At 36.1% G+C, this 25,339-nt stretch overlaps 2 protein-coding genes across 9 annotated transcripts; both read left to right on the top strand.

Moving 5' to 3' along the window:
* The first annotated feature begins 1,090 nt into the window (after positions 1-1,090).
* On the top strand, positions 1,091-16,052 carry LOC143882978 (E3 ubiquitin-protein ligase DIS1-like). 3 transcript variants are annotated; one of them, XM_077386360.1, is made up of 4 exons: positions 1,091-1,355; positions 2,386-2,597; positions 13,759-14,145; positions 15,243-16,052. In XM_077386360.1, the coding sequence occupies exons 2-4, from the start codon at positions 2,418-2,420 to the stop codon at positions 15,567-15,569; spliced, it is 894 nt and encodes a 297-aa protein (XP_077242475.1). In that variant the 5' UTR covers positions 1,091-1,355; positions 2,386-2,417; the 3' UTR covers positions 15,570-16,052. The 3 variants fall into 3 exon arrangements, with proteins under 3 accessions (XP_077242475.1, XP_077242472.1, XP_077242469.1); XM_077386357.1 differs by having other exon boundaries at positions 1,091-1,427; positions 2,391-2,597; XM_077386354.1 differs by having other exon boundaries at positions 1,092-1,355; positions 2,391-2,597.
* Positions 16,053-19,030: 2,978 nt separating this feature from the next.
* On the top strand, positions 19,031-24,472 carry LOC143882956 (E3 ubiquitin-protein ligase DIS1-like). 6 transcript variants are annotated; one of them, XM_077386335.1, is made up of 3 exons: positions 19,031-19,076; positions 22,242-22,628; positions 23,358-24,420. In XM_077386335.1, exons 2-3 carry the CDS (start codon positions 22,308-22,310, stop codon positions 23,676-23,678), a joined length of 642 nt encoding a protein of 213 aa, XP_077242450.1. In that variant the 5' UTR covers positions 19,031-19,076; positions 22,242-22,307; the 3' UTR covers positions 23,679-24,420. The 6 variants fall into 6 exon arrangements, with proteins under 6 accessions (XP_077242450.1, XP_077242462.1, XP_077242454.1 ...); XM_077386347.1 differs by lacking the exon at positions 19,031-19,076 and adding an exon at positions 19,197-19,291; XM_077386339.1 differs by lacking the exon at positions 19,031-19,076 and adding an exon at positions 19,351-19,447.
* Positions 24,473-25,339: the final 867 nt, after the last annotated feature.

The raw sequence follows: 25,339 nt of genomic DNA, 5'->3' as shown, positions 1-25,339 counted from the left end.
TTTTGGGGGGATTGTAGGAGTTTCAAATGCACGAGATCTCCTAGAGATCTCCCCAAAGCATGTTTGGTTGTCATTTATACCTTTGACCACTAGACAACTTCTAGACATCATTATTGCCTTTTATCCTTTGTGACACCTACGTGTCAGAGATGTTTCCCCCCATAATCTTCTCCCCTTTTTCACCAAAATGGTGAAATTTGTGTGGGGAATTAGGAGAAGATTCTTGTCTTATTCTTTCTCTCTCTTCCACCATATATTTTGATAACGACACCCTACATCTTCCGCTAATTTTCTCGCACAACCAAACACTACTCACAAATCTTCTCCCCATCTTCCATGCTCGTCTAATTCTCTTCATTCTTCTCCTAATCTCCCAGCCATCTACAAAAAAAGGTGAGGAATACTGGATTCACAGGGGGACCTTTCAGAAAAGGGCAAAGGGTGCCCCCATTGGTCAAATTCCATTTAAGACAGTTATGATCCTAATTTTATATGCATCTCAGATGGAATTTGACTAATAAGGGGCCCTTTGCCCCTTATTTTGCGAGGGTGCCTGTGAGTTTAGCATTCCTCTATAAAGTTTTATATTACAAGTAATTAGGACACCATCCATATATAGGTTCTTGAAGGCAACCATCCTTGGTCAATATCCATTTAGGATGGCACCGAATATTACCATAGTAAATGTGTTAAAAATGGATATTGACCAATGGGGCACCCTTTTACCTGTTTTTTTACGAAGGTGCTCGTAAGTCTAGCATTCCTCTCACAACATTCCAATTCACTGAATTGGCGACCCTTCCTTATTTGGTTTGGAATGTTCCCGATCTAAGTAAGCACCAATCACTAAAGAGTAAAGAAGGCAATAAAATCTAATTTGATACACGAGATTCTATAGGTGTAAGCCCTTACAGTCCCGTATTTTTTCAAAAAGTACTGTAGGGACCAAATCTTAGGATGATCCAACCGTCCATGTGATAGAACACAAACATAAATAAACATAAATAGGTTTTTCCTTAAAAATCATTTCCATAGGATGATTTTAGCCCTCCGATCTATATAGTTTCCATAATAAGCAATTAATCTATAGATCGGAGGGTTGGATCAACCTATAGAAATGATTTTTTGGGAGAAACTTATTTACGTTGTGGCCCATCACATGGACGGTTTGGATCATCCTATAGTGTGGTCCCTACAGTACTTCTTGAAAAATACGGGACTATAAGGGCTTACACCATATAAAACCCGCATTCAAATTCCGCGTTTTTGTATTCAAATTTGAGATACTTGGAGTGATTCTCGGATGACCAAATCCATTCCCAAGAGAAAAATCGTTCCTTTTTGTTTTCGATTTTGTGAGTAATTTCCGTTTTCATGTAGGATCTAGGGTTTGTTCATCTTCTTCCTCCTGTTTATAACAAAATTAGGTAAAAAAAGGTTCTTTTCTTTTCTTTTCTTTCCCCTTTTCATTTTTGAGACCATATCAATTACTTGTTTTTTTTTTTTTGTTGAATCTCATTCTTATCTATTAAAATGAAAAGAAACTAAGAATTCCAATTACATTTTTTTAAAATTGGTGAATGTTTTTGTATTTACTTTTTTGGGTTTTTCTTGTTCTTGTTAGCTGAATCATTTATTATCTAAAGCTGGTTGATGACTTGATTGAATGAGGTTTTTGTTTTTTTCAATTGTTTAGGGTTTATTTGTCTTTTGCATGTGTAAAAGGAAAATATACTTTTTACTGTTTTTTGTTTATTTTTATTTTTTTACAATTTTTTGGTGAATTTTTTTTTTTCTTTTTGTAAGGGTTTCTAAGGCTGAATGCTGAGTTGATTGAATGAGGTCTTTGTTTTTTTTCTTTCTACTGTTTTATAGTGTGAGAATAACCATTTTTATGGTTTGTATTTTCTCCTTTTTCTTTTAGGGTTTTCTGCTTCAAGTTGGTGAATGTTTTTTGTTTATTTATTTATTTAGCGTTTATTTGTCTTTGCATGTGTAAAAGGATAATATACTTTCTACTGGTTTTTGTTTAATCTAATTCTTATCTATTCAAAATTAAAAGTAAGCAAGATTTCCAATTACATTTTTTTTATTTTTTTTACAATTTTTTGGTGAATGTTTTTTTTAAGGGTTTTGAAGGCTGGATGCTGAGTTGATTGAATGAGTTCTTTGTTTTATTCATTTATTTGGGGTTTATTTGTCTTTGTAAGTGTAAAAGGAAAATATGCTTTCTAGTGTTTTATAGTGTGAGAATAACCATTTTTATGGTTTGTATTTTCTCCTTTTTTTGGCTGTAAATGCTTGTTGATGAATTTCATAATTATAGAACTCAAGAATGCTGTACAATGAAGGAATGCTTATTGAGTATGTTTGTTCTCTTTCAAGAACAGAGTAGTTGGCTGCCTTATTATCCAACAATGGTATTGGGAAATGCTTGTTTTGATATAATGCAAAGTAGCCCCGAGATTTTCGATCCTCCCGAAAAAGAAGACATGTTGGAGCTTGAGTCTAAACATATTATGACTATTTCTAGCTGCGTCCGCGATCTAATGGAGTGCCCAATATGCTTGGATGCTATGTCCCCTCCTATATATCAGGTTCGCATTTTACGTATTCTAGTTTCTAATGCGACACATGAGCATTTCATTTATGTACTTTTGATTGGAGAATCTTTCTTAATTATGTTATATTGTACCTTGAGAAAAAACTGTTCTCATTTTTTTGTGTTACAAAAAATTTCAGGAAACTTTTTCTTTAGATTTGATAATTTTGTATTGATGGCAAATATCTTTATTTGTTGTTTGAACTGAACTCTTGGCATCATGGTAGTAAACAATTTAAGGGCTTTACATAATTTCAATTGTGCTTTATTGTTTGCATTTTGATATCTAAACGGCTAACATATAATTCCTTAAGAGTTTCCATTAATTTACAATAGCTTCTATCTCACCAAAAGTCCTCGAGAGGTCTGTATATGGGCCCTAATGTGGATGGGCACCCAACTGCTGACTTCCCCATGGACTCCAATTGTCCATCATAAATTGGTTCATTGCTTGGGTGTCCTTTTCAGGTGGTATCTTTGAGGTATAAATATTCTCGATTTGAACATGTACGAATGCTTTTTTATGTTACCGGCAAGTTGGTCTTCTAATGGCGGTTGATGGTTTAAGAGGTCATTTTGAGGATTGCTAGCACTTACAAAATTGGGTAGTCATTAGCTCCAAGGTGGCTGGATCTTTTTGTTGGCAAAAATTTATACGTGACATGGCATTAGTGGTTGCATCATGTTTGCAGATATTTAGGTATGAGATGATTTCTTCAATGATGTTGACAAAATCAAGGTGGAGTTGTCTACATCTTTTTTTTTAATGATTGCCAATTTATTGAAAAAGAGACCGAGATGGTCAAAGTACAGATTCATAAGAATCTGAAAATAAGATTTCAACTATGAGTCACGGGGTAAGCGAGTCAAAAGAGCCAACGACTCTTTCGATACTCTGAATCTCGCCAACCTATCGGCCACCTCATTAGCCGAGTGCTGGACATGAGAAAAGATTATTGGAGAAGGCCCAAAGCAATCGGCTATCTCATCAAAATATCTATCGAACCTCCAAGGATGCTTTTGGGCCCCTTTAAGCCAATTGATAGCATTTAAGGAGTCCCCTTCAACCACTGCATTCTCCACCTTTTTTTATGTCAAGAGTTTAATGCCTTGATGAGCTGCACGCACCTCACCCTCTGAAGCATCTGCCTCCCCTATGGGTCCCGCGAATGCCCACACCATTTCCCCTTTTTCATTTCTTAGGACCCCTCCAATACCGGCTGGGCCTGGATTAACTAAATTTGACCTGTCAAAATTTAACTTAAAATGGCCAAGAGGTGGAGGAACCCAAATTTGTACTACTTTATCCTTCTTTTACACACTCCAACATATTTCTTCCATCCTTCCCAAAGATCAAATGCCAATATGAATCTAAAGGAATGAAGTGATTTCACCCAGGAAATTGTGAGGGCAATCACCTTGATGAATAATAAGGTCAGGTCCCTTTTGTACCCTTTAAACAGTCGTACTTCCTTCCATGGAACCCAAATTGTATCAAGAAGGGAAACATTCCACAGAATTTCCCCCCTTTTCTTCTAGGGTACTAACGCCCAAGGTTTTAAATTTCGACCGAAATTCGAAATTTCAGATTTCGGTCAACACCGAAACAGAAACAACCAAAATCTGAAATCACCTCAACTTACCAAATTTCGGAAATTTCGGCGAAATTTCAAAAAAAAATTAAAATTTTTTTTATTACTTTGCAAAATTTCAGCCGATATTACCGAAATTTCTGGTAATTTCGGCCAAAAAAACCGACATTTTGAGTCCCTTTACCAAATTTCGGCCGTAATTTTGGGATTTTGGCTGAAATTTCAGTTTCAGTGAGGACCGAAATTAACCCTGGAACCGAAATTTAAAACCTTGCTAACGACCACCCTTGGAGGAGCTCGATGAGAGTTTCAGGAAACACCCAATGAATTCCAAATCGATCTAGGAGCTTCCCCACACCGTCCGGGCCACTTTGCAATGAAGAAGGAGATGGCTAGTTGATTCTCCAGCCTTGATGCATAAAGCATAAGGATCTATAATTATCATTTTCCTCTTTCTCAAGAAGTCCACCGTTTGAATCCTTCCAAGGCTAGCCGTCCATCCAAATACACCAACTCTAGGAGGAGCTTGAATTGCCCAGACTTTGGCATTTGTATCGGTAATGTTGGACAAGCTGATTAGGAAAACAATAGAATACACTGCAATTATATTCTAAGTTCAGCCACATAAATCAAGTTAATGAACAACTAGGAAACATAAACATACCAAACCTTAGATAAATGAAGTGACCTATTGTGAATGAAATTTAATATCAATAAAACCAGTGGAAGAAACAGTGTACGAAGTGTCATAAAAAATGAATATTTCCCTATAGCATGAAATTAGATGACAGAATATGGGCTAGCTATTGAGGTGACTAAGTACTCAGGTGGTTTGTTTAGCAGTTCAAGTAATTTTAACCATGACAAATAATAATTTTTTTAAAATAGTAGATTTTTTTTTAAAATAGTAAAAAAGTAGAAAAAATAAAAAATTTCACCCCAAAGGAAAATTTGCTACACAGTAACTCAGTTAGTAATCTTTTCGAAATTGTGCTGCTCGGCTCTGGAATCGCCTGAGTCAACTCATTTTGCCATAAACCCACTGAGTAAAATCTGTCCTAGTTTTACTTGACCCGCCACCCAGTTAGTGCTCTAATAGAGTTCACTTGAGTGAATCTAGAGTAAAACAAATCATGTTTTCTAACTACGATTTCTCTTACCTCAAGCTGGACTCTTTTAATTTTCACTACCGTGATCTTGAAGGATACTCTTCTTCAATCCGCAGCATTTGTCTTTGATACCATGATTGTGGATGGAAAGGATTCTCTGTTTATTTTTCACAACTTCATCAACTCTATCTTCAACTAGAATGCCATCTTTCTATTGGGCATTGAAAGTTGCTGATATTTGTTTCCATTGAAAGAAACAACACAAATTGCACGATGCCCACTTTCAAGAAGACTGTAGACTTTTAGGCATTAGCCACCAAATTGTCTTTCAAAATGGCCCTCCAATAGATAGATTTTCAGCTACAAACCCAAGAAGACCTCTACTACAAAATATCTCAAAATCATCCAAAGCCTAGATGGTGTCAGCTGATTGTTAAAGGCCCATTCGCAACCAAATCCCGGTTACTGTTCTGAAACTTCCTTCATTATTGAAATTGATGCAAAAAGAAATTCTAAACCACACAGGAGTTCATTGTTTTAACTGACTCCACAAAATCCAACATTCATATAATTTCCAAATCTATACAAAAACATCATAGAAAAAAGAATATTAACCATCTCTAAACCTTTCTTAACCAAAAGGAATCATAGCCCTTCTTGCTACTTTTATTTAATGGCGGCCCTTGTTTGTACTTTAACCTGAATCCTTACTTTTATAGCCATACCAAAAAAAAAAAAAACCCAATTATAACTTTTATAACTTGACTACATGTCTCCTGTTAAATTAGAAATCCTAATTTCACTAACCAGTCTTCCAATTTGGAGGCTAGGAAGTTGGTAAACATGGCCTTATGCTTAAACATGCCGCCACTTCCCCTCCCCCCTTCCCTTAAAAAAAAAAACCCACCAACCAGCCCAATCCACCCCAAGTCACAGGGGAGATGAAAAAAAAAAACCTTATTGCCATCATGGTTTTAAATTTAGACCAAAATCCGAAATTTCGGATTTCGGTGGAGACCTACACCGAAATCACCAAAAACTGAAATGGTATTTTATTTCAGCCGAAATTTCGAGTTTTCCAAAATTTCACCCAAAAAACCTGTTTTTTTAAAAAAAATTTAATATTCCATCTAAATTTCGACCGAAATTACCGAAATTTAATATTGAATAAAATATTATTTTCTTTGTTGTACCGGATTTCGACCGAAATTTCGAAATTTTAGGGTCCGAAACCGAAATTTTAAGCCATGATTGCAATCACCTTGTTATGAGGCACTTATACTCTAGGTTAATTTGAAACGAACGTGAATAATTTGCTTGGTGTCGGAAGATAACATTCTAAAGTCTTCTCTATGTGAAAATTTGAAAAAATGAGGCTCTAATTTTGCAGGGGTATACATAGAAGAAAGTGCGTTTGTTTTTTACCCTGATTCCTACTACTTCCGTTATCTAAACAGAACAATGGACATGCAACATAACTATTGGATCTACTCACTATTTATTTATTTCGTTAGAGGACACTAGACATGCAACATAATTATTGGATCTACTCAGTACTTATTTATTTACTCATTTCATTATTTATTTTTTCAGCTGTATTTTCATAGGGGATTTTGGGTTTTATTTTATTTTAGTTTTTTTCGGTTGCGGGGGGGGGGGGCGGTCAATCAGTTTATCAAGAGCTTATCAAGAGCACTATCATTCATATTGTCCTATATTCATATTCTCATCTTTATAAGTTAAGGTGAAGGAGAGAAATGGGAATATCTATAGGAATACATAAAGAGTTCATTGTAAGTACTGTTCTTGTTCTTGGAGAACCTATACTAGGAGTGGACATTTGCATGACAGAAGCTTCATTTTGATGAGCTAGAAATCAACTCTACTAATGTGATGTGAACGTGAGTTATAATTAAAACTTAAAGCAACCATGGTTTTTGAAACATGAGACACGGAATATATCAAGTGGGGGTTTGAGAAACACTCACAAATAATGTGTAACATGCAATGGATTTTATAGATGAATTAAATCAAACACCATTTGTTCATAAATGAAAAGTGACACATCAAAGAGATGATATAATAAAGGTTTGATGATCAGTTACATAAGTGGAGGAGATGTTATGGAATATTTTATGGGGTTGCCAAATGTGGCAGTGTGTAGGATGAGTTGCAGGTTTGGTATATGTAGTTTCCTCAACATGGGATTAGATCATAGTTACCAAGTTGGGAAACAAACTTTGGAAGCGAAACTTGAAACTTAAACATGAGGAAAAAAAGAGGGAAAACAAGAGACAGGAAACCGATAGAAAATCTTATGGGAAATGCACTGAGAAACATCTTAAAAACGTGTTGAAAACGTTTCAGAAATGATAGCGAAATGTCAAGGGGACCACACATGGACCACAAGGAAACACGAGAGAAATATGTGAGAGAAATGCACCTAATATTTTTATTTTTTTATTTTTTTTATCTTTATCTCATTGTCCTATTTTTTCTTTCAATTTTTATTTCCATAAGTTTTTATGTATTTTTTTTGTATGTTTGCATATTTACAATTTGTTAAATTCAAATTTTACGAGTTTTAACACATAAATACATGCTTTTTTTTTTTACTTTTTTCATCTGAGACATACATAGGTGATTTATCTATGTTCTTTACATATATTGTTTTAGCAAAATTTTCTACTTTTTCTAGTTTCATTAATAAATAATTAAATATTCTATTTTTTTTAGAGAAAACTGTTGGTGAGCTTAAGCGCACCATTTTTTTGGTGCACTTAAGTTGTTATAACGCCTCCCATTGGTGTGCTTAAGCGGGACCCAGCGGGACCCGAACATTTAAACGAATGGGAGGCGTTATAACAACTTAAGCGCACCAAAAAAATGATGAGCTTAATCGCATCAACAGTTTTCTCTTTTTTTAATATGTATTTCACAATTTTTTGGTGTGATTTTTTGCAAAAGGTTTTTTCATACGTTTCTCACATGTTTCACATACATTTCATGTGTTTTACAGACATTTCTCACGTGTTTCGCTCATGTTTCACATAAGTTTATCATATGTTCCGCATGTGTTTCCCATGCATTTCGGAAACGTTTCTCCACATTTGTTTTTGCGTTTAAGAAATGTTTCTAGAAATATGTTTCCCATTCTCCCAAGGTGTTTCCGGCAACTATTAATTACAGACATTACGAAAGATGAGGGACTATGCTCAAAATTTCCAGGAGATATGGAAAACGATACTCTATTTGACATTTTGGGAATATCTACAAGAATACATAAAAAGATCATTGTAAATATTGTTCTTGTTCTAGGACATCCTATATTAGGAGAGGACCGCATGACGAAATTTCATTTTGATGAGCTGCTTATCAAATCTACAAAGGTGATGGTGAACATGAGATATAATTAAAATTTTAAAGACTAACAGGGTTTTTGAAACATGAGACAAGGGATATCAAGTTGAGAATTCAGAAACACTCACAAATAATGTGTAACATGCAATGGAGATTATAGGTGAATTAAATCAAACACTATTTGTTCATAAATGAATAGAGACACATCAAAGAGAAGATACAATAAAGGTTTGATGATCAGTTGCAGAAGTGGGGGAGATATTATGGAATATCCTATGTGAAATGCAAGTGTGGCAACCCAAGAGGGGGGGGGTGAATTGGTCAATTAAAAGATCTTGGCTTAATTAGGTGGATTATTAAAGTTAATTTACTAAATAAGCAACTATTTAATCTAACCCTTGTTTAAATAAGCAATCCAATCAATTTAGGGTTTGGATCAATTTTACCTGGAACGCGGATCGTTCCGGTACGTGGTACGGGAACGGGTACGGGGTACGATGAGGGCACACACACACATATATATATATATATATATATATATATATATATATATATATATATACAGGAATATCATTCCATAGTACACACTACATACATTTAATACACAAAATATAATAAGCTCATGTATGTCATACATATTTTTTCAAAAAGAAAGTTCCCGTTGGAATATATGAATATCCTTCCATAGTCTAATACTACATCCATTTTATAAAAAAATAAAAAAACCTCATGTATGCCCTACATATTTTTTTTCAAAAATAAAGCTCTAGTTCCAATTTAACCCAAAATATATAAAATTTGTAGCTCTCTCTCCATCTCTCTCTTCGTCTATATGCATATCTCTCTTTCTCTCTCGCGGGTCGCCGCGGTTCGTCATTTTTGGCGATCCGGGTCGCTAGCGAACCACGTTTGGGATCATGCGACCCCGGATCGCAGATCAGAGGGCAGTTGGCGAATCCGGTAACTATGGTTTGGATATTACCATCATGTATTTACTAACACTTGTTCAATTAAAACATAAACACACAAGAGGGTTAGAATTTACCAATCACCAAAGAGAAGGGGAGACGAGGCACACCACAAGCAACACAAGATTTATAGTGGTTCAGTCTATCAACAAGACCTACTCCACTCTTCCAAGTTTTGTCTCCTTGGGAACTCCACTAATGGTGAGATTTTACACGCCTAATCTCCAAGCGTTACAAACACATTCTCCGCCCCCGAGGGGACAAACCCTCTTCGCTCCGGATTCTCCTTTGTTAACAGGCCGAATCCTAGACCCTCAATACAACCAAGCTTCTCCTTCAATGGCTGAAGCGAAAACCCCTCTCTACAATGTGATTCACCTTTCTTACCGGGCCGAATAGGAGACCCTCTTAAAAAATGAAGAACAAAAGTGAAAAACTCTCAAAGCGTCTTAATAGGCGGATTACAAAAATGATAGCTCTCAAATTCTCTCCAAAAGATAGCAAAGATAAAGCCTATGGAGGTCCTCTTAATACATGTAGATTCACAAATCAAAGCATGGAAGAGGAAAACTAAAAACCTTTATATTTGAAAGTTTAGACTTGATAGATTTGAAAGTGAAGTGCCAAAAGGTTGTTTAGTTGGTCTTGGATAGGGTTTAAATAGCCCATAAAGAAATATGACTGTTTGGGGGTAAAACCGTAAAAAACTGGGTTGAAAAAGTCAACCTGCGCAAGCCCCAATGGCTACTTTTCGATACCGACGCGGTCGACCGAGGTGTCGCGGTCGCCCGCCCTATCGGGCGCTCTCTTTTTTATTTTCAAATTTCAAACTGTCGCAGTCGACCGAGTCATGGCGGTCGCCCGACGAGAGCAACCTGGACTTTTATATTTTTGTCCAGTTACCTATCCGCGGTCGCCCAGGAAGCCCCGGTCGACCGGCCCGCTATGTTTCGTCAAGTGTTGCATTTCCAGCCACCTTGTCACGGTCGCCCGGGGAACCCCGGTCGACCAGCCCTGTTTGAAAATCCATTTTAACATATAAAATTCTAGGGTCTTGGGCCATGGTCTTTGGCTTTTGTCCAAGGTTTTCCAACATGTTTTGGGGAGTGTGAATGGTTTTCAAAGATGTTAAAATTAATTATGAAAACCATTTTGAAAACCTTTGAAAATGCAAATACATTTAAAACAAGAGGACTCCAAATACAATCTAAAAAGATAAAACCTTGAGTCTTCTTGGATTGCTTGGCTCCTCCGCACTTTCTTGGACATCTTGAACTCGTGAGTGAACTCTTCAACTTGCTCTGAGTCATGTGACTTCCTCCATTCTTTGAACAACTTCAATGGTCCATGAGGTGTCACCAATGCTTGTTCAACTCCAAGCTTCTACTGTCACTTGCTAGGCATGCTTGTGGGATCTTCAACTTGAGCTCTTTGACTTGAACATCTTCAAAGGTTGATGTCTTCAATGTAGGTGCAAGCTCTTTGGTTCATTGTGTATGTTGATCCTCAAGCCATGTGTTGTGTAATAGCGATATGACATATGACTTTCCTGTATAAGGCACAACACTCAGAGACAACATATTAGTCCATAAAGACTAATCAATTTAGGTTTGCTAGCATCAAAACAACAAGGAAAAGGTGAATGATTGAACCCATGGGAACCCTTGGGCTTACACTATGGGATTGCCAAATGTGGCAGCTTATAGGATGAGTTGCAGGGTTGGTAGAGGTTACTTTTCTCAGCATGGGATTAGACCATAGTTACCAGGTTGGGAAACGAACTCGAGAAGTGAAACATGAAATTGAAGTGGGTAACTCGGGGAAAAATATAGGGGAAACGAGAAACATAGAAGCGATAGAAAATCCTATGAGAAATGCATTGAGAAATGTCTTAAAAATGCGTTGAAAACGTTTTAGAAACGATAGAGAAATGTCAAGGGAAACTTATATGAAACACAAGGGAAACACGAGACAAATACGTGAGAGAAATGCATAAATTTATTTTAATTTGTATTTTCATAAATTTTTATGTGTTTGCAGACTTAGAATTTGTTAATTTCAAATTTCTACGAGTCACTTTTAACGCATAAATACTTGCATTTTTAACTTTTTTTTTCATAGTTTTTATTTAACTCGAGGCATACATAGGTGATTTATCTATGTTATTTAAATATTATAATTTTTAGCAAATGTTTTACTAATTCCTATTTTTATTAATATATATGCTTTTTTAACATGTATTCCACAATTTTTTTGGTGTGATTTCTGCAAAACGTTTTTGTACGTTTGCCACACGTTTCACATACATTTCATGCGCTTTACATATGTTTCTCACGTGATTCACACATTCTTCACATAAGTTTCTTATATGTTTCCTACGTATTTCCTATGCCTTTTGGAAATGTTTCTCCGATTTTTTCTTCATATTTCAGAAATGTTCCTAGAAACACGTTCCCACTCTCCCAAGGTGTTTCCGGCAACTATAGATTAGAGACATTACAAAAGATTAGGGACTATGCTCAAAATTTCCATTGGTATGGAAAACAATATTTTATGTGACATTTTGTCTCACACTAGTGGAGGTACAAGTCACCATTCAAAAAATAAAAAATAAAAAATGGAGGTACAAGTCTATTCCTTACAAAGGATTTGTGGCTGCGATGCCCTGTTGAAGTTGATTGCGTGTGGAACTATTGTGGTTTGTCTATCTCGACTATATACAATTGCCAGAGAAGAAAAAAAAAATGAAAAAATACATGTATTTCCTGGATACAAGACCAATTCATTACATAAAGCTGCAAAGACATTTAGTTCAGAATTATGAAAATGTATGCATTGGACACTTTCATCCTCAAATAATTCTGAGTTAGCTGGGATCCACCTCTTGACGGACTACTTTTTTTAATATTAGTCCATTGAATAGTTCTGTTGATCTTTCGAGTAATTCTAAAACCTTGATGTTTATGAACCTTTCTTCTTTTAATGTTATCCGACTTTTAATATAGTCCTTTTGGTTTTCACTCTTATTTCTTGGAATTTGGTCTAATGCCAGTTCAAAGAAAAAGGCTTCTCTGGTGAATTTGATGCTAAGAACCATATATTTTTTTCTCATCTTAACTGTGGGCGTTTTTCTGTTTTTGCTTAAAAAATTACTCATGCAAACCCAAAAGGGCATCTCTATTTTGGAGGACATGGTCAGCATAATATCTCTGGCTGTTCGATGGCAACCCATTTCACATGTTGACCTATGCCTCACACTTGGGGTGCAACTCGGGTCGGGTTGGATCGGGTTGAGGCCTACGTGAGATAACATTCCCTCAACCCTAACCCAACCCAACCCGAGCCTCAGGTTGAGGATGGTCAACCCTAATCCAACCCAACTCTAAATCTCTTAACCCTAACCCAACCCATCTAACCCGACATCAGGTCTGGTTGAGTCGGGTTGGTTCCGGTTTACCTTGGGCCAAACAGAAAAAATACAATAATCCAAAGAAAATCAAGATAAAATTAGAGGACGGAGGTCAGGTTTGGATCAGCTCGGGTTGCCAAGGCGTAAACCCTAACCCAACCCAAAATTAAAATTGGGTTGGCTTTTCCCAACCCAACCCGAGCGTCAACCCTAACCCAACCTGAAATTAAATCGGTTTGAGTTTTCCCAACCCTAATGCCAACCCAACCTAAGAAATGCCAACCCAACCCAAGCCAAAATTGGGTTGAACCCGGTCGCAAGTTGCACCCCTACCGTACATCAAATGGTATTTTTTGCTACCTGTCACCATTGTTTTGACCTTTGTCATTCTTAGTTTTTTACTGGTAATTTCCTGTCTGAGCACTTTGAAGTTACCTTGACAAAGACATCTTCAGATGGAATGTCAGAATACTTGGTGGTTCATCACTTTGAATAAGAATTAGATAAGTGATATAAAGTTATGAGCAGTCCTCACGTACAGATGCTTGAGCAGTGCTGTTGTATGTTCTTTAACCTGTGAAATCCTTGGATTTAGTTTTAATTTCCTCCCTCGAGTGTTTACACTACACAGTCCATACACATACCATGGTGCAAGTTTTATTTGGGTATTAACACTTACTATTTTAATTGAAATTTATCTGTTTTTTCATGAATGCAGTGTTCAAATGGCCACACATTGTGTTCTGGATGCAAGCCGAGGGTGCGCAATCAGTGTCCCACCTGCATGCTTGAACTTGGCACCATAAGATGTCTTGCCCTAGAAAAGGTGATGGCTTCTCTTACATTGCCATGCAAATATCAAAGTTTTGGGTGTATAGGCATCCGTCCTGGTTACAGCAAGCTTGAGCATGAGTCACAATGTGTGTTCAGACCTTACAAATGCCCTTATGCTGGATCTGAGTGTACTGTTGCTGGTGATCTTCCTTATCTAGTGGCCCACCTAAAAGATGATCACAAAGTTGACATGCACACTGGTAGCACTTTCAACCATCGCTACGTCAAATTCAATCCCTATGAGGTCATTAATGCAACATGGATGCTGACGGTACTCTTTTTCACTTTGAATGATTGATATACTTTGCAAATTATATCTTCATATGACTACTGTAGTTGTTTATATTGTTGCGAGAAATTATATGATGAATGGGCATACAAACACGTAAAGTTGGTACGATGGAAGTACCACCCTTGATATTTGATCCAACAGCAGCTTCTCAAAAAGTGGCTGCTGTTGGATCAAATATCAAGGATGTGATGATGAGTACGTGTTTGTATGCCCAGTCATCATATAATTTCTCATATTGTTACTATTCCTTATCTATTCTAGCGTAAAATCTTTAGCCATGGATAGAATTTCTTTGTTTTCTTTATTTCTCAGGTTCTTTGGGTTGTACTGTTCGATATGATGTTCAAGTCATTATTGTTGCTTTTATAATTTCTGACAGGATTTGTGTAATATTGTTTAGAAGTTATTAGGTTGTTTTTGGGCTCCATCTGTTTAGAAGTTATTAGATTGTTTTTGGGCTCCATCTTTTTGAGCTTTGTCACTTTGGACAGTATTCCTTTCTGTACTGTGACTAAGCACGGGTTTCTGATAATAGCATCCATTTTGGTAGTTCATGTAATCCGAAAGTGACTGATTTGTTTGAGTTCTTTTGGCCATCTTCAGGTGCTCCCTTGTTTTTTATAAAATTGTAGGCTATACAAAACTTTCTCCATTTATGTAGCTTGTTTGATATGTGCAACAATAATATATCTCTTTTCTATGGTTCTTTGCTAAGTTGCTTCAGATACTGCCTCTTTGTAATCTATTTCCTTGGAAATCTGTTATAATTGATTCTTTTTATGTTTCCTGTTTTAGGCCCTGTTTGTTTTGGATTTTGAGAACCGATTGTGAGTCCAAAAACTGATTGTTGGACTCAATTATGTTTTTGGACTCAACAATAATATATTTATTTTTTAGTCCAATAATCAGTTTTGGGACTCACAATCGGTTCTCAAAATCCAAAACAAACAGGGCCTTATTATTTGACTGTCATTTGATTATCTAATCATGCATGTCTGCAATTGTGTTGAATAGTGAATATTTTGTACTTGTTTGGGTTATGCAACAGATTGTAAGAATCCTTATTTTTTCTCTAGGTTTTCAGTTGCTTTGGACAGCACTTCTGTCTGCACTTTGAAGCCTTCGAACTTGGGACAACACCCGTATATATGGCATTTTTGCGCTTTATGGGAGATTACAATGAGGCTAAGAACTACAACTACAGTCTCGAGGTTGGAGCAAACAGAAGGAAGTTAGTTTGGCATGGGGTGCCTAGAAGCATAAGGGATAGCCATAGGCAGGTCCGCGACAGTCATGATGGGCTTATCATTCAGCGAAACATGGCTCTCTTACTCTCAGGGGGTGACAGGAAGGAGTTGAGGCTGAGGGTGAGTGGGAAGATTTGGGAAAACAGTGATGTGTGACCCCCTTTTCTTTGGTTTTTGTGCTTGTGTTCCCTGATCTTGAATTTTTGGATTGAAAGCTAACCCTTTTGTTTGACATGCATAGAGAAATGAGTGGAGACAAATAATATGATGTGATAGTCACCCAAGATACAGATCAGCATGGGTTCAGAAGTTGGTGAATGCATCATGGATGAGGTGTTGGAAGAAGGCAAAAATGTGGATTGGATTGGGATTTAGTTGTTAGAATCTATGAAGAAGGTTTTGTCTATGATAGGTTAGGATAGAGTTCAAACCCCTGACCTCAATGCTACATGCATGAGAGCATCACCATTAGTACATCTGTTGCAGTTTCTTAGAATAGTCAAGATGAGAATAATGCGAAGATCATTGTCCCATTCATATATTTCATTGGCCCTTATGTCTTGCTTGTTGACCCTCCATTAGATGTTTTTTTACGAACCCATTTTGCATGCATTGAGCAGCTGATTATTATTTTTGCAATCAGTGTTATCTTTTAGTCTAAATTGCATCAGTACATCTACCATTGTTGGAATCATGGTTTAAAATTTCGGTTTCGGCTAAAATTTCGGAGTTATCCGAAACCGAAATTTCAGCCGAAATCCCAAAATTTGGTATTGGCCCACAAAATCCCTGATTTTTCTTCGAAATTTGTAAACGGAATAAAAAATTATTATTTAATTATAAATTTTGACGAAATTTCTGACATTTCCGAAATTTCGGAAATTTTGGTTTCTGTACCATTTCGTTTCGGTCCCAAAATTTCGGATCTCAGTCGAAATTTAAAACCATGGTTGGAATATAACATGGCTATCTAGTGTCAAATTCGGTAAACATAAAAATGCGGCACTTGTGGATTTGTCAAAATGTTTTAATTAATTATTAAATTTAGATTTTTTGCATAATCATGTGACTAAATAGTAATACATTGAAAATTTCAATAGGTTAAGCAAATATAATATTTTATTTTCATATAAAACCTTGCTATTAGGATATAGGACTGATAAAACTCAGACCATATGGTAATTTAAAGTTATGGTAAAAGTTTCCAGGAAAAAAATAGATAAAAGAGATCAAAAATCATGGTGAATCATGAATTATTAAAAGGGATTTGCTGGGCATTTTCGCAGAAAGTCATTTTGCGGCTGGCTTTTGCATTGGAGAACAGCCAAACGGGCTCACCTTTCAGCAGATTTTGTCTTATTCTTCTATTTTACAAGTGGGGCTGTTCTCTCATGCTAAAGTCAGCTTGCTTTCTGCGATATTGCCTCGCAAATCCCTTTTTGGAATTCAATACATGCTTGGTAGTAGGGGTGGCAAAATTGGCCGAACCGAACCGGAACCGAGCCTAAACTGAACCGAAAATTCGGTTTTGGTTTGGTTAAACCAAACCGATTCAAATTTCGGTTTGGTTCGGTTTGGGGATCAAACCGAACCGAAACCGAATATTTCCAATTATTATGACTAAGGGGTGGCAAAATTGGCGGAACCGAACCGAAACCGAACCGAAAATTCAGTTTTGGTTCGGTAAAACCAAACCGATTCAAATTTCGGTTCGGTTCGGTTTGGGGGTCGAACCGAACCGAAACTGAACCATTGCCACCCCTACTTGGTAGGGGTACTTCAAACATGAGAAATTATATGGTGCCCGATGAGGGTGGGACATCTACCCGTGATATTTGATCTAACAAAAGCCTATTAAAAAGGTGAAAATGTGGGCTGCTGTTGGATCAAATACCAAGGGTGGATGCCCCGCCCTTGGTGCCCAACCGGGCACCATATAAAATATCCTTCAAACATAGCTTTAGGTTATGAAATCTCTACAGTGGACTACATGAAATAAATCAAAATGCTTATAAGGTAACTTAATAAAAGGTTAAGAAGCGTGAAGTGATAGTTTGGAAATATATGAAATTGTGTTAAATTGTAACTCTCTTGATGTCTTTAAATTGAAAAGAGCCAAATCGTAGAAGTTTGAGCAGTGTTAGTACCAAACAACAGATAGAGTATCACTTTCCCATCCATGTGTGTCTGTTACGAACCCAAACGGTTTGCAACGTGATTGATTTTTTTAGAGGGAAGATCAGCCTCTTGATCCACTTCGAGGGAATGATCAGTCCTTTGTGCAGACAGACACACTTTCTGAAATAATATTCTTCATTGATTTAATAAAAGCTGAATACATGTTATTTATAGGAAAATGCCTAATCTAGATAACTCGTATCCCTAAGAATCCTGGCCATAACAAACAACTAAGAAAGCAAATACCAAAAGCAACAAAATCTAAACAGATTTATTTCATTCAAGTGGGCATGTAACATTCCTCCCCCCTGAAATCAACCTTGTCCCAAAGGTTGGATTGTTGGTGAAAATAATTTATTCCACCGGGACCCCAAATCTTATTGGGTACAATTTTGTTGAACGTCATAATTGTGCTGCCATGCCTTCACGTTCTTTATAAATAATGAGCACGATCTTTCGAATCTCACTCTCGAAATCAGTTGTGATCAAAGGTAGAAGAAAATACGATTTTCCATAGCAGCGCTTCGAAGCGATGGAATGATCGAATGGGTCGAAGAAATCAAGATGAGGCTTGGCATGGCATTCAATTAAATCATCTTCCTCGGCAACATTTTGTGCATTTTTCATATTTAGCTTTCCTTCTTTTCACATTTCCTTGATCAATATGCTGATTTTGTTCAATCCTTCCGCAAATTGCCGTTGCTCTATCATTTTCGAAGCAAATGATTTGAACTCCTCACGCATGGAATCCAAAATCTCCCGATACGTTGCCATGATGCAAGATCGACGGCTCTGATACCACTTGCTACGAACCCAAACGGTTCGCAACGTGATTGATCTTCATAGAGGGAAGATCAGCCTCTTGATCCACTTCAAGTGAAGGATCAGTCCTCCTTTGTGCAGACAAACACTTCATTGATTTAATAAAGGCTGAATACATGTTATTTATAGGAAAACACCTAATCTTGATAACTCTTATCCCAATGAATCCTAGCCATAACAAACAACTAATATAGCAAATACCAAAAGCAACAAAATCTAAATAGATTTATTTCATTCAAGTGGGCCCATATCAGTGTCTAATAATGATGGGCCTATAATGATAACCCACACCCTTTCAAGTTGGTGCAATAATGTCCCACCTTGCAGTATGAAATTTCTGCTTTTCAATTACTCTAGTAAAATGGGTAGCACAACATATAAACTACTACAAATCAAACGGCCAACATATGAAGATCATCCAATTATATGAACCCACTATAGTTCAGATAAACAGCGAAATGTTATCGGCACAATCATATTTTGATATTTGCACAAACCCAGTTGTCTTTTCTTCTTTAATCAGCCCTTGAAAGCTTTTTGAGAAATGTAATAAGCTTTTGACAGCTCAAGGGCAGTTATAATATATCTTAAATCGACCCCATTTAACGGAAAACGTTAGGGCCGTTAAACACCGTACAAGTGTACAACTCAATCTAAAAATGGGTAATTTTATCCATTTGAAAAAGTTAACGGAGAAAAGTAACCTTTGTTTCGCCCACCCTGTTGGATGATGCACCCCACTTGTTAACGCTATCTGACGTCAAAAAGCGTTAAAGTCTGCCACAGAAATACAGAATTCACGTTAAAAAGGAGGTGCATCATCCTACAGAGGGGGCGAAAAAGTCATCTCCCAAACTAAGCAATTTCTTATAATTAACGTACGGTTTGAAATTATTTGTAACGGAATTGAAAATTAACCTCCCCCTCTTTTACTCTTCAACACCCCTTTAATTGCGAGAGTAATTTTCGGATGACTTCCCAAAACGAAAAAGTCATTCTTTTAATTCCATTTTAAGAGTAATTTTCGTTTTCATGTAAGATCTAGTTTTCTTCATCTTATTCATCCTGTTGTTTTAGCAAAATTAGGTAAAAAAAGTTTTTTTTTCTTTAATCTGATTCTTATCTATTCAAAATTAAAAGAAAGCAAGAATTCCAATTACATTTTTTTGCAATTTTTTTGGTGAATGTTGTTTTTATCTTTCTTTTATTTGGGGTTTTTTTTTTTTTCCCTGCTTGTAAGGTTGATAATTTGTTTTGTTTAATCTCATTCTTATCTATTCAAAACTAAAAGAAACCAAGAATTTTAATTACCTTTTTTTAAAAAAAAATTGCAATTTTTTATGAATGTCTTTGTTTTTACTTGTTTTAAGGGGTTTTTTTTTTAATTATTTAGGCTTTTTCTTTGTCTCTGTATAAAGGGAAATTATGCTTTCTAGTTTTTGTGGGTTTAATTTTTTCTTTGTTCATTCTCATTCTTATCTATTCAAAATTAAAAGAAAGCAAGAATTTCAATTACATTTTTTAAAAAAAAAATTTGCAATTTTTGGTGATTTTTTTTTTTTTGGGCTTTTCTGCTTCTAGTTAGTTGCATCATTTAGGGTTTCTAAGGCTGGTTGATGAATTGAATGAGGTGTTTGTTTTGATTATTTAGGGTTTATTTGTCTTTGTATTAAAAGAAATTATGCTTTCTAGTATTTTGTGGTTTGAGAATAACCATATTTATGATTGGTATTTTCTCCTTTTTTTGCTGTAAATGTTTTTTTGATGAATTTCATAATTATAGAACACAAGAATGCTGCAAAATGAAGGAATGAATATTGAGTATGTTTGCTCTTTTAGCAAGAATTCCAAGTACATTTTTAAAATTCTTTTGCAATTTTGTGGTGAATGTTGTTGTTTTTTGGGCCTTTTCTGCTTCTAGTTAGCTGCATCTTTTGGGAATCTAATGCTGGTTGTTAAGTTGATTTAATGAGGTCTTTGATTGGCATATGCTTTCCTGTTTTGGCTATAAATGCTTCTTGATGAATCTTTTAATTATAGAACACAAAAATGTTGCAGAATGGATGATTGAATGAGTATTTTGCTCTTTTTCACTATCCAGTAATTTTATCTGGAAATGCTTGTCAAGCCTCCCAAAAAAGACCACATGTTGGAAGTTGGAGAACATAACAATCGACTTAAGGCTAAACGTATTATAGCTGTCGTTAGCTGCGTCCGCGAACTAATGGATTGCCCAATATGCTCTGCTCCTATGTGCCCTCCTATATATCAGCTTCACATTTACGAATTCTGATTTCTAACACGACCTCAGCCCATTTCATTTATGTAATTTTGGTTGGAGTAACTTGCTGAATTATGTTCACTTGTATCTTGAGAGTACAGACATGCACTTGTATTGGCAGTAAATATCCTTTACTTTTTTGTTTGAAATGAACTCTTGGCATTGTGCTAGTTAACAATTGAAGGGCTCTACATAATTGCATCCATGATCTTTATGATATGTCTGTACTCTATTGTTTGCATTTTGCTATCTAAAAGGCTAACATATAATTCCTCTAAAGAGTTTCCATTAATTTACTATAGCTTCTATCTCACCAAAAGTCCTCGAGGGGTCTGTATATGGACCCTAATGTGAATGAGCGCCAAACTGCCAACTCCCCCGTGGACTCGCATTGTCCTTCATAAATTGGTTCATTGCTTGGGTGTCCTTTTCAGGTGGGTATATCTGTTTAGGTATAAATATCCTCAATTTGGACATGTACAGATGATTTTTTACTGTTACCAGGAAGTTGGTCTTCCAATTGTAGAAATGAAATTTCCAACACCAATGGAGGTTGATGGTTTAAGAGGTCAGTTTGAGGATTGCTAGTGTTGGCGTTTTGGTGTGGCCCACATTGGGTGCTACCCACATATAGAGAAAAACGGTTTGCAAATGAGTCTAAAAGATAATTCCCAAGTGTTTTAGAAGTATATATATGTGCATTCTGACAATTTCATCCTTAAATAATTCTGAATTAGCTGGGATCCACCTCTTGAGGGACTACTTTTTTTATATCAGTCCATTGAATAGTTCTGTTGATCTTTCGAGTAATTCTAAAACCTTGATGTTTATGAAGCTTCCTTCTTTTAACGTTATCCTACTTTTAGTATAGTCCTTTGGTTTTCATTCTTATTTCCTGGAATCTGGTCTAGTGCTAGTTCAAAGAAAAAAGACTTCTCTGGTGAATTTGATGCAAAAAAAAAAAACCACTTATATATTTTTCTCATGTCAACTGTGGGGTTTTTTCTGTTTTTGCTTAAAAAATTACTCATGCAAACCTAAAAGGCCATCTCTATTTTTTGTGGACGTGGTCAGCATAATATCTTTTGCTCTTTGATGGCAAACCATTTCACATGTTGTCCTATGCCTTGCACCAACTAGTATTTTCTGCCGCCTGTCCCAATTGTTTTGACCTTTGTCATTCTTAGTTTTTTAGTGGTAATTTCTGGACCTTTGTCGTTCTTAGTTTTTTAGTGGTAATTTCCTGTTTGACCACTCTGAAGTTACCTTGACAAAGGCACCTTCAGATCGAATGTCAGAATATTTGTTGATTGATCACTTTGAATAAGAATTAGATAAAGTGAGATATAAAGTTATGAGCAGTCCTGAAATACAGATTCTTGAGTAGTGCTATTGCATGTTCTTTAACCTATGAAATCCCTTGGATTTAGTTTTAATTTCCTCGCTCGAGTGTTTACATGGTCCATACACATACCATGGTCCAAGTTTTATTTGGGTATTAACACTTTTATTCTAATTAAATTTATCTGGTTTTTTAATGAATGCAGTGTTCAGATGGCCACATATTGTGTTCTGGATGCAAGTCGAGAGTGCGGAATAAGTGTCCCACCTGCATGCATGAACTCGGCAATATAAGATGTCTCGCACTAGAAAAGATGGTAGTTTCTCTTACATTGCCGTGCAAATATCAAAGTTCTGGGTGTATATGCATCCATCCTCGTTACAACAAGCTAGAGCATGGGTCACAATGTGTGTTCAGACCTTACACCTGTCCTTATGCTGGATCTGAGTGTACTGTTGCTGGTGATATTCCTTATCTAGTGGCTCACCTAAAAGATGACCACAAAGTTAAGATAGACACAGGTAACACTTTCAACCATTGCTACCACAATTCCAATCCACATGAGATCGAGAATGTGATATGGAGTCTTACGGTACTCTTTTCACTTTGAAACATTGATGTAACTTGAAATTATATCTTACTACGGCTATTGTAGTTGTTTTTATTGTTACTATTCCTTATCTATTCTAGCATAAAATCTAATCATGGATAGAATTTCTTTATTGTCTTTATGTCTCAAGTTCTTTGTGTTTCACTTTTGTATCTGATGCTCAAGTCATTATTGTTGCTTTTATAATTTCTAACTGGAGTTTTGTGTAATATTGTTTAGAAGTTATTAGGTAGTTTTTGGATTTCATTCTTTTTGAGCTTTGTTACTTTGGACAGTACTCCTTTCTGTATCGTGGCTAATCACAAGTTTCTGATAATAGTATCCATTTTGGTGGTTCATGTGTTTCGAAAGTGACAGTTTTGTTTGAGATCTTTTGGCCATCTTCAGGTGCTCACTTGGTTTTTATAAAACTTTAGACTATACTAAATTTTCTCCATTTATGTAGGTTGTTTCATATGTGAAATTTATCTTTTTCTAGTGCTTCTTTGCTAAGTTGCTTCCGATTTTGCTTCTTTGTAATCTATTTCCTTGGAAATCTGTTATATTTTTTGACTGTCATCTGATTATCTAATCTTGCATGTCTGCAATTGTGTTGAATCGTGAACATTTTATACCTCATTTATTATGAGAATGTTATAAATGGTTTCTATTTTTATGGCTTCTTGTTTGGGTTATGCAACAGAATGTAAGAATCCTTATTTTTCTCTCTAGGTTTTCAGTTGCTTTGGACAGTACTTCTCTCTGCACTTTGAAGCCTTCCAACTTGGGATAGCACCTGTATATATAGTATTTTTGCAGCTTATGGGTGATGAAAATGAGGCTAAGAACTACAACTACATTCTTGAGGTTGGAGAAAACAGTCGGAAGTTGGTTTGGCAAGGGGTGCCCAGAAGCGTAAGGGATAGCCATAGGAAGGTCTGCGACAGTTGTGATGGGCTTATCATCCCGCGAAACAAGGCTATCTTATTATCAGGAGGTGACGGGAAGGAGTTGAAGCTGAGGGTGAGTGGGGAGATTTGTAAAGGACAGTGAGTTTGTGACACCTTTTCTTTGGCTATTGTGCTGTCTTCCCAGAACTCGAATTTTTGGATCGAAGGCTAACTCTCTTTGTTTGTCATGCATTGAGAAATACATAATATAATGTGATATCATCCAAGAAACAGACCAGAATGGGGTCAGAGGTTGGTGCGTGGATGTTTTAGCATGTGTACATGGATCATGGATGGGGTGTTGGAAGAAGGTAAATGTGGATTGGCTTGGGATTTAGTTTTTAGAATCTATGAAGAAGGTTTTGTCTATGATAGGTTAGGATAGAGTTCAGACCCTAACCTCAATTCTACATGCATGAGAGCAGCTCCATTAGCACAGTGTTGCAGTTTCTTAGAATAGTCATGATGAGAATAATACCTAGATCATTGTACCATTCATATACTTGATACTCTTCAACACGGGTATCAAGTATTTGATCCAACAAATATAAAAAGGAAGACCCGTCAATTTGCCAAGAAACAGACCAGTAATGCTAAAAATTTTAAATACATGTCGAGTAAATATAATATTTTATTTCCATATAAAAACTTACTATTAGGATGGATAAAACTAAATACATGTTGGAAAGCTATGGTAATAGTATTCAAAAAAAAAAAAAAAAAAGAAAAGAAAGAAAGAGAGAAGATATAAGAGATCTAGATGTGTCGCAGTGAATCATGAAGTATTAGAATCCGATACGTGTCCAACATGGGTCCCTTCGTCCCCCTTCGTCCATTCAGGAGAATCTGTGTACCATGGTTTTTGGGTTATGAAATCTCTGCAGTCTACTTCTGCAAATAAAGAAAATGTTCTCTAATTATTCATTAAAGGAGAATTCCCAGTAAATTATCAGTAACCACATCATACAAGTTTTAATGAAGTGAGGAGTGCCACTACCAAAAAAGGGAAGGTATCATTTCCCCATCCAAGTGTGTAAGAGATAATGATGAGCTACACCCTTTGAAGTTGGTGCAATAATGTCCCACCTTGCTTAGATTTGAAATTTCTGCTTTTCAATTCATCTAGTAAATATATCTATGGAGGAAGTCTAAACTGAAGGGAGCCCTTGCAACAAAGAGCTGAAAGGGCTCCCCCATTGGCTGTCTAGAATTCCTCCTATCTATTAACTTGATCTTCATTTTTAGAGTAAATAAGCAACTTATGTGTGTTATATTGAACTAAGTGGCAGTATATCTTGATGGCTTTTACCCTTTTGGCTCCATTTTCTTCGGCGTAAAAACAAGTTTTACGCCCTTCTTTACAATAGAAAATCAGCATAAAATTTGTTTTACGTCCATTTTATGTTGGAAGAAAGGAAGCCTTTAGGGGAAACTCCATTGCCTGTAATATGCATTGCTTCCTAATAATCCCTAGAATATAAAACACTTAGTTCTATGTACTCAATTTTTATATAAATATCCCTTTGAGCCAAACAATCTCATATATTGGGAATTACCTTGTCATATGATCCATTGGTGGAAGCCCAAATTTGGCTACTCATTTTCAGGTAAAATATTTTCATAAGAAAACATTTAAGCTGTGTTTGGCAACCATGAATTTTTTTTCATAGATATTAGCTTACCTGTTGAGAGAGGCATATGTAGAGTGGGAGAGAGAGAATCGAGAGGGCATGAGTAAAAATGGAAAAGTTTATTTTGAGTTTT

This window comes from Tasmannia lanceolata, unplaced genomic scaffold (assembly GCF_043159265.1).
Source record: "Tasmannia lanceolata isolate RefF3 unplaced genomic scaffold, GAP_Taslan_0.1 ptg000002l, whole genome shotgun sequence".
In the NCBI taxonomy this organism is placed as follows: Eukaryota; Viridiplantae; Streptophyta; class Magnoliopsida; order Canellales; family Winteraceae; genus Tasmannia; species Tasmannia lanceolata.
Note: the sequence above shows the minus strand (reverse complement) of the source record. Positions and strands in the feature narration are given on the sequence as shown.

What these genes read in the sequence shown, in the direction of transcription:
- LOC143882978 (XM_077386360.1), top strand. Translation starts at nt 2,418, where the DNA reads ATGGTATTGGGAAATGCTTGTTTTGATATAATGCAAAGTAGCCCCGAG. An exon ending in TGTCCCCTCCTATATATCAG is followed by an intron (nt 2,598 to 13,758) that starts GTTCGCATTTTA and finishes TCATGAATGCAG; the next exon opens with TGTTCAAATGGCCACACATT. An exon ending in ATGCAACATGGATGCTGACG is followed by an intron (nt 14,146 to 15,242) that starts GTACTCTTTTTC and finishes TTTTTTCTCTAG; the next exon opens with GTTTTCAGTTGCTTTGGACA.
- LOC143882956 (XM_077386351.1), top strand. Translation starts at nt 20,530, where the DNA reads ATGCTTGTCAAGCCTCCCAAAAAAGACCACATGTTGGAAGTTGGAGAA. An exon ending in CTATGTGCCCTCCTATATAT is followed by an intron (nt 20,683 to 22,238) that starts CAGCTTCACATT and finishes TTTTAATGAATG; the next exon opens with CAGTGTTCAGATGGCCACAT. An exon ending in ATGTGATATGGAGTCTTACG is followed by an intron (nt 22,629 to 23,357) that starts GTACTCTTTTCA and finishes TTTTCTCTCTAG; the next exon opens with GTTTTCAGTTGCTTTGGACA.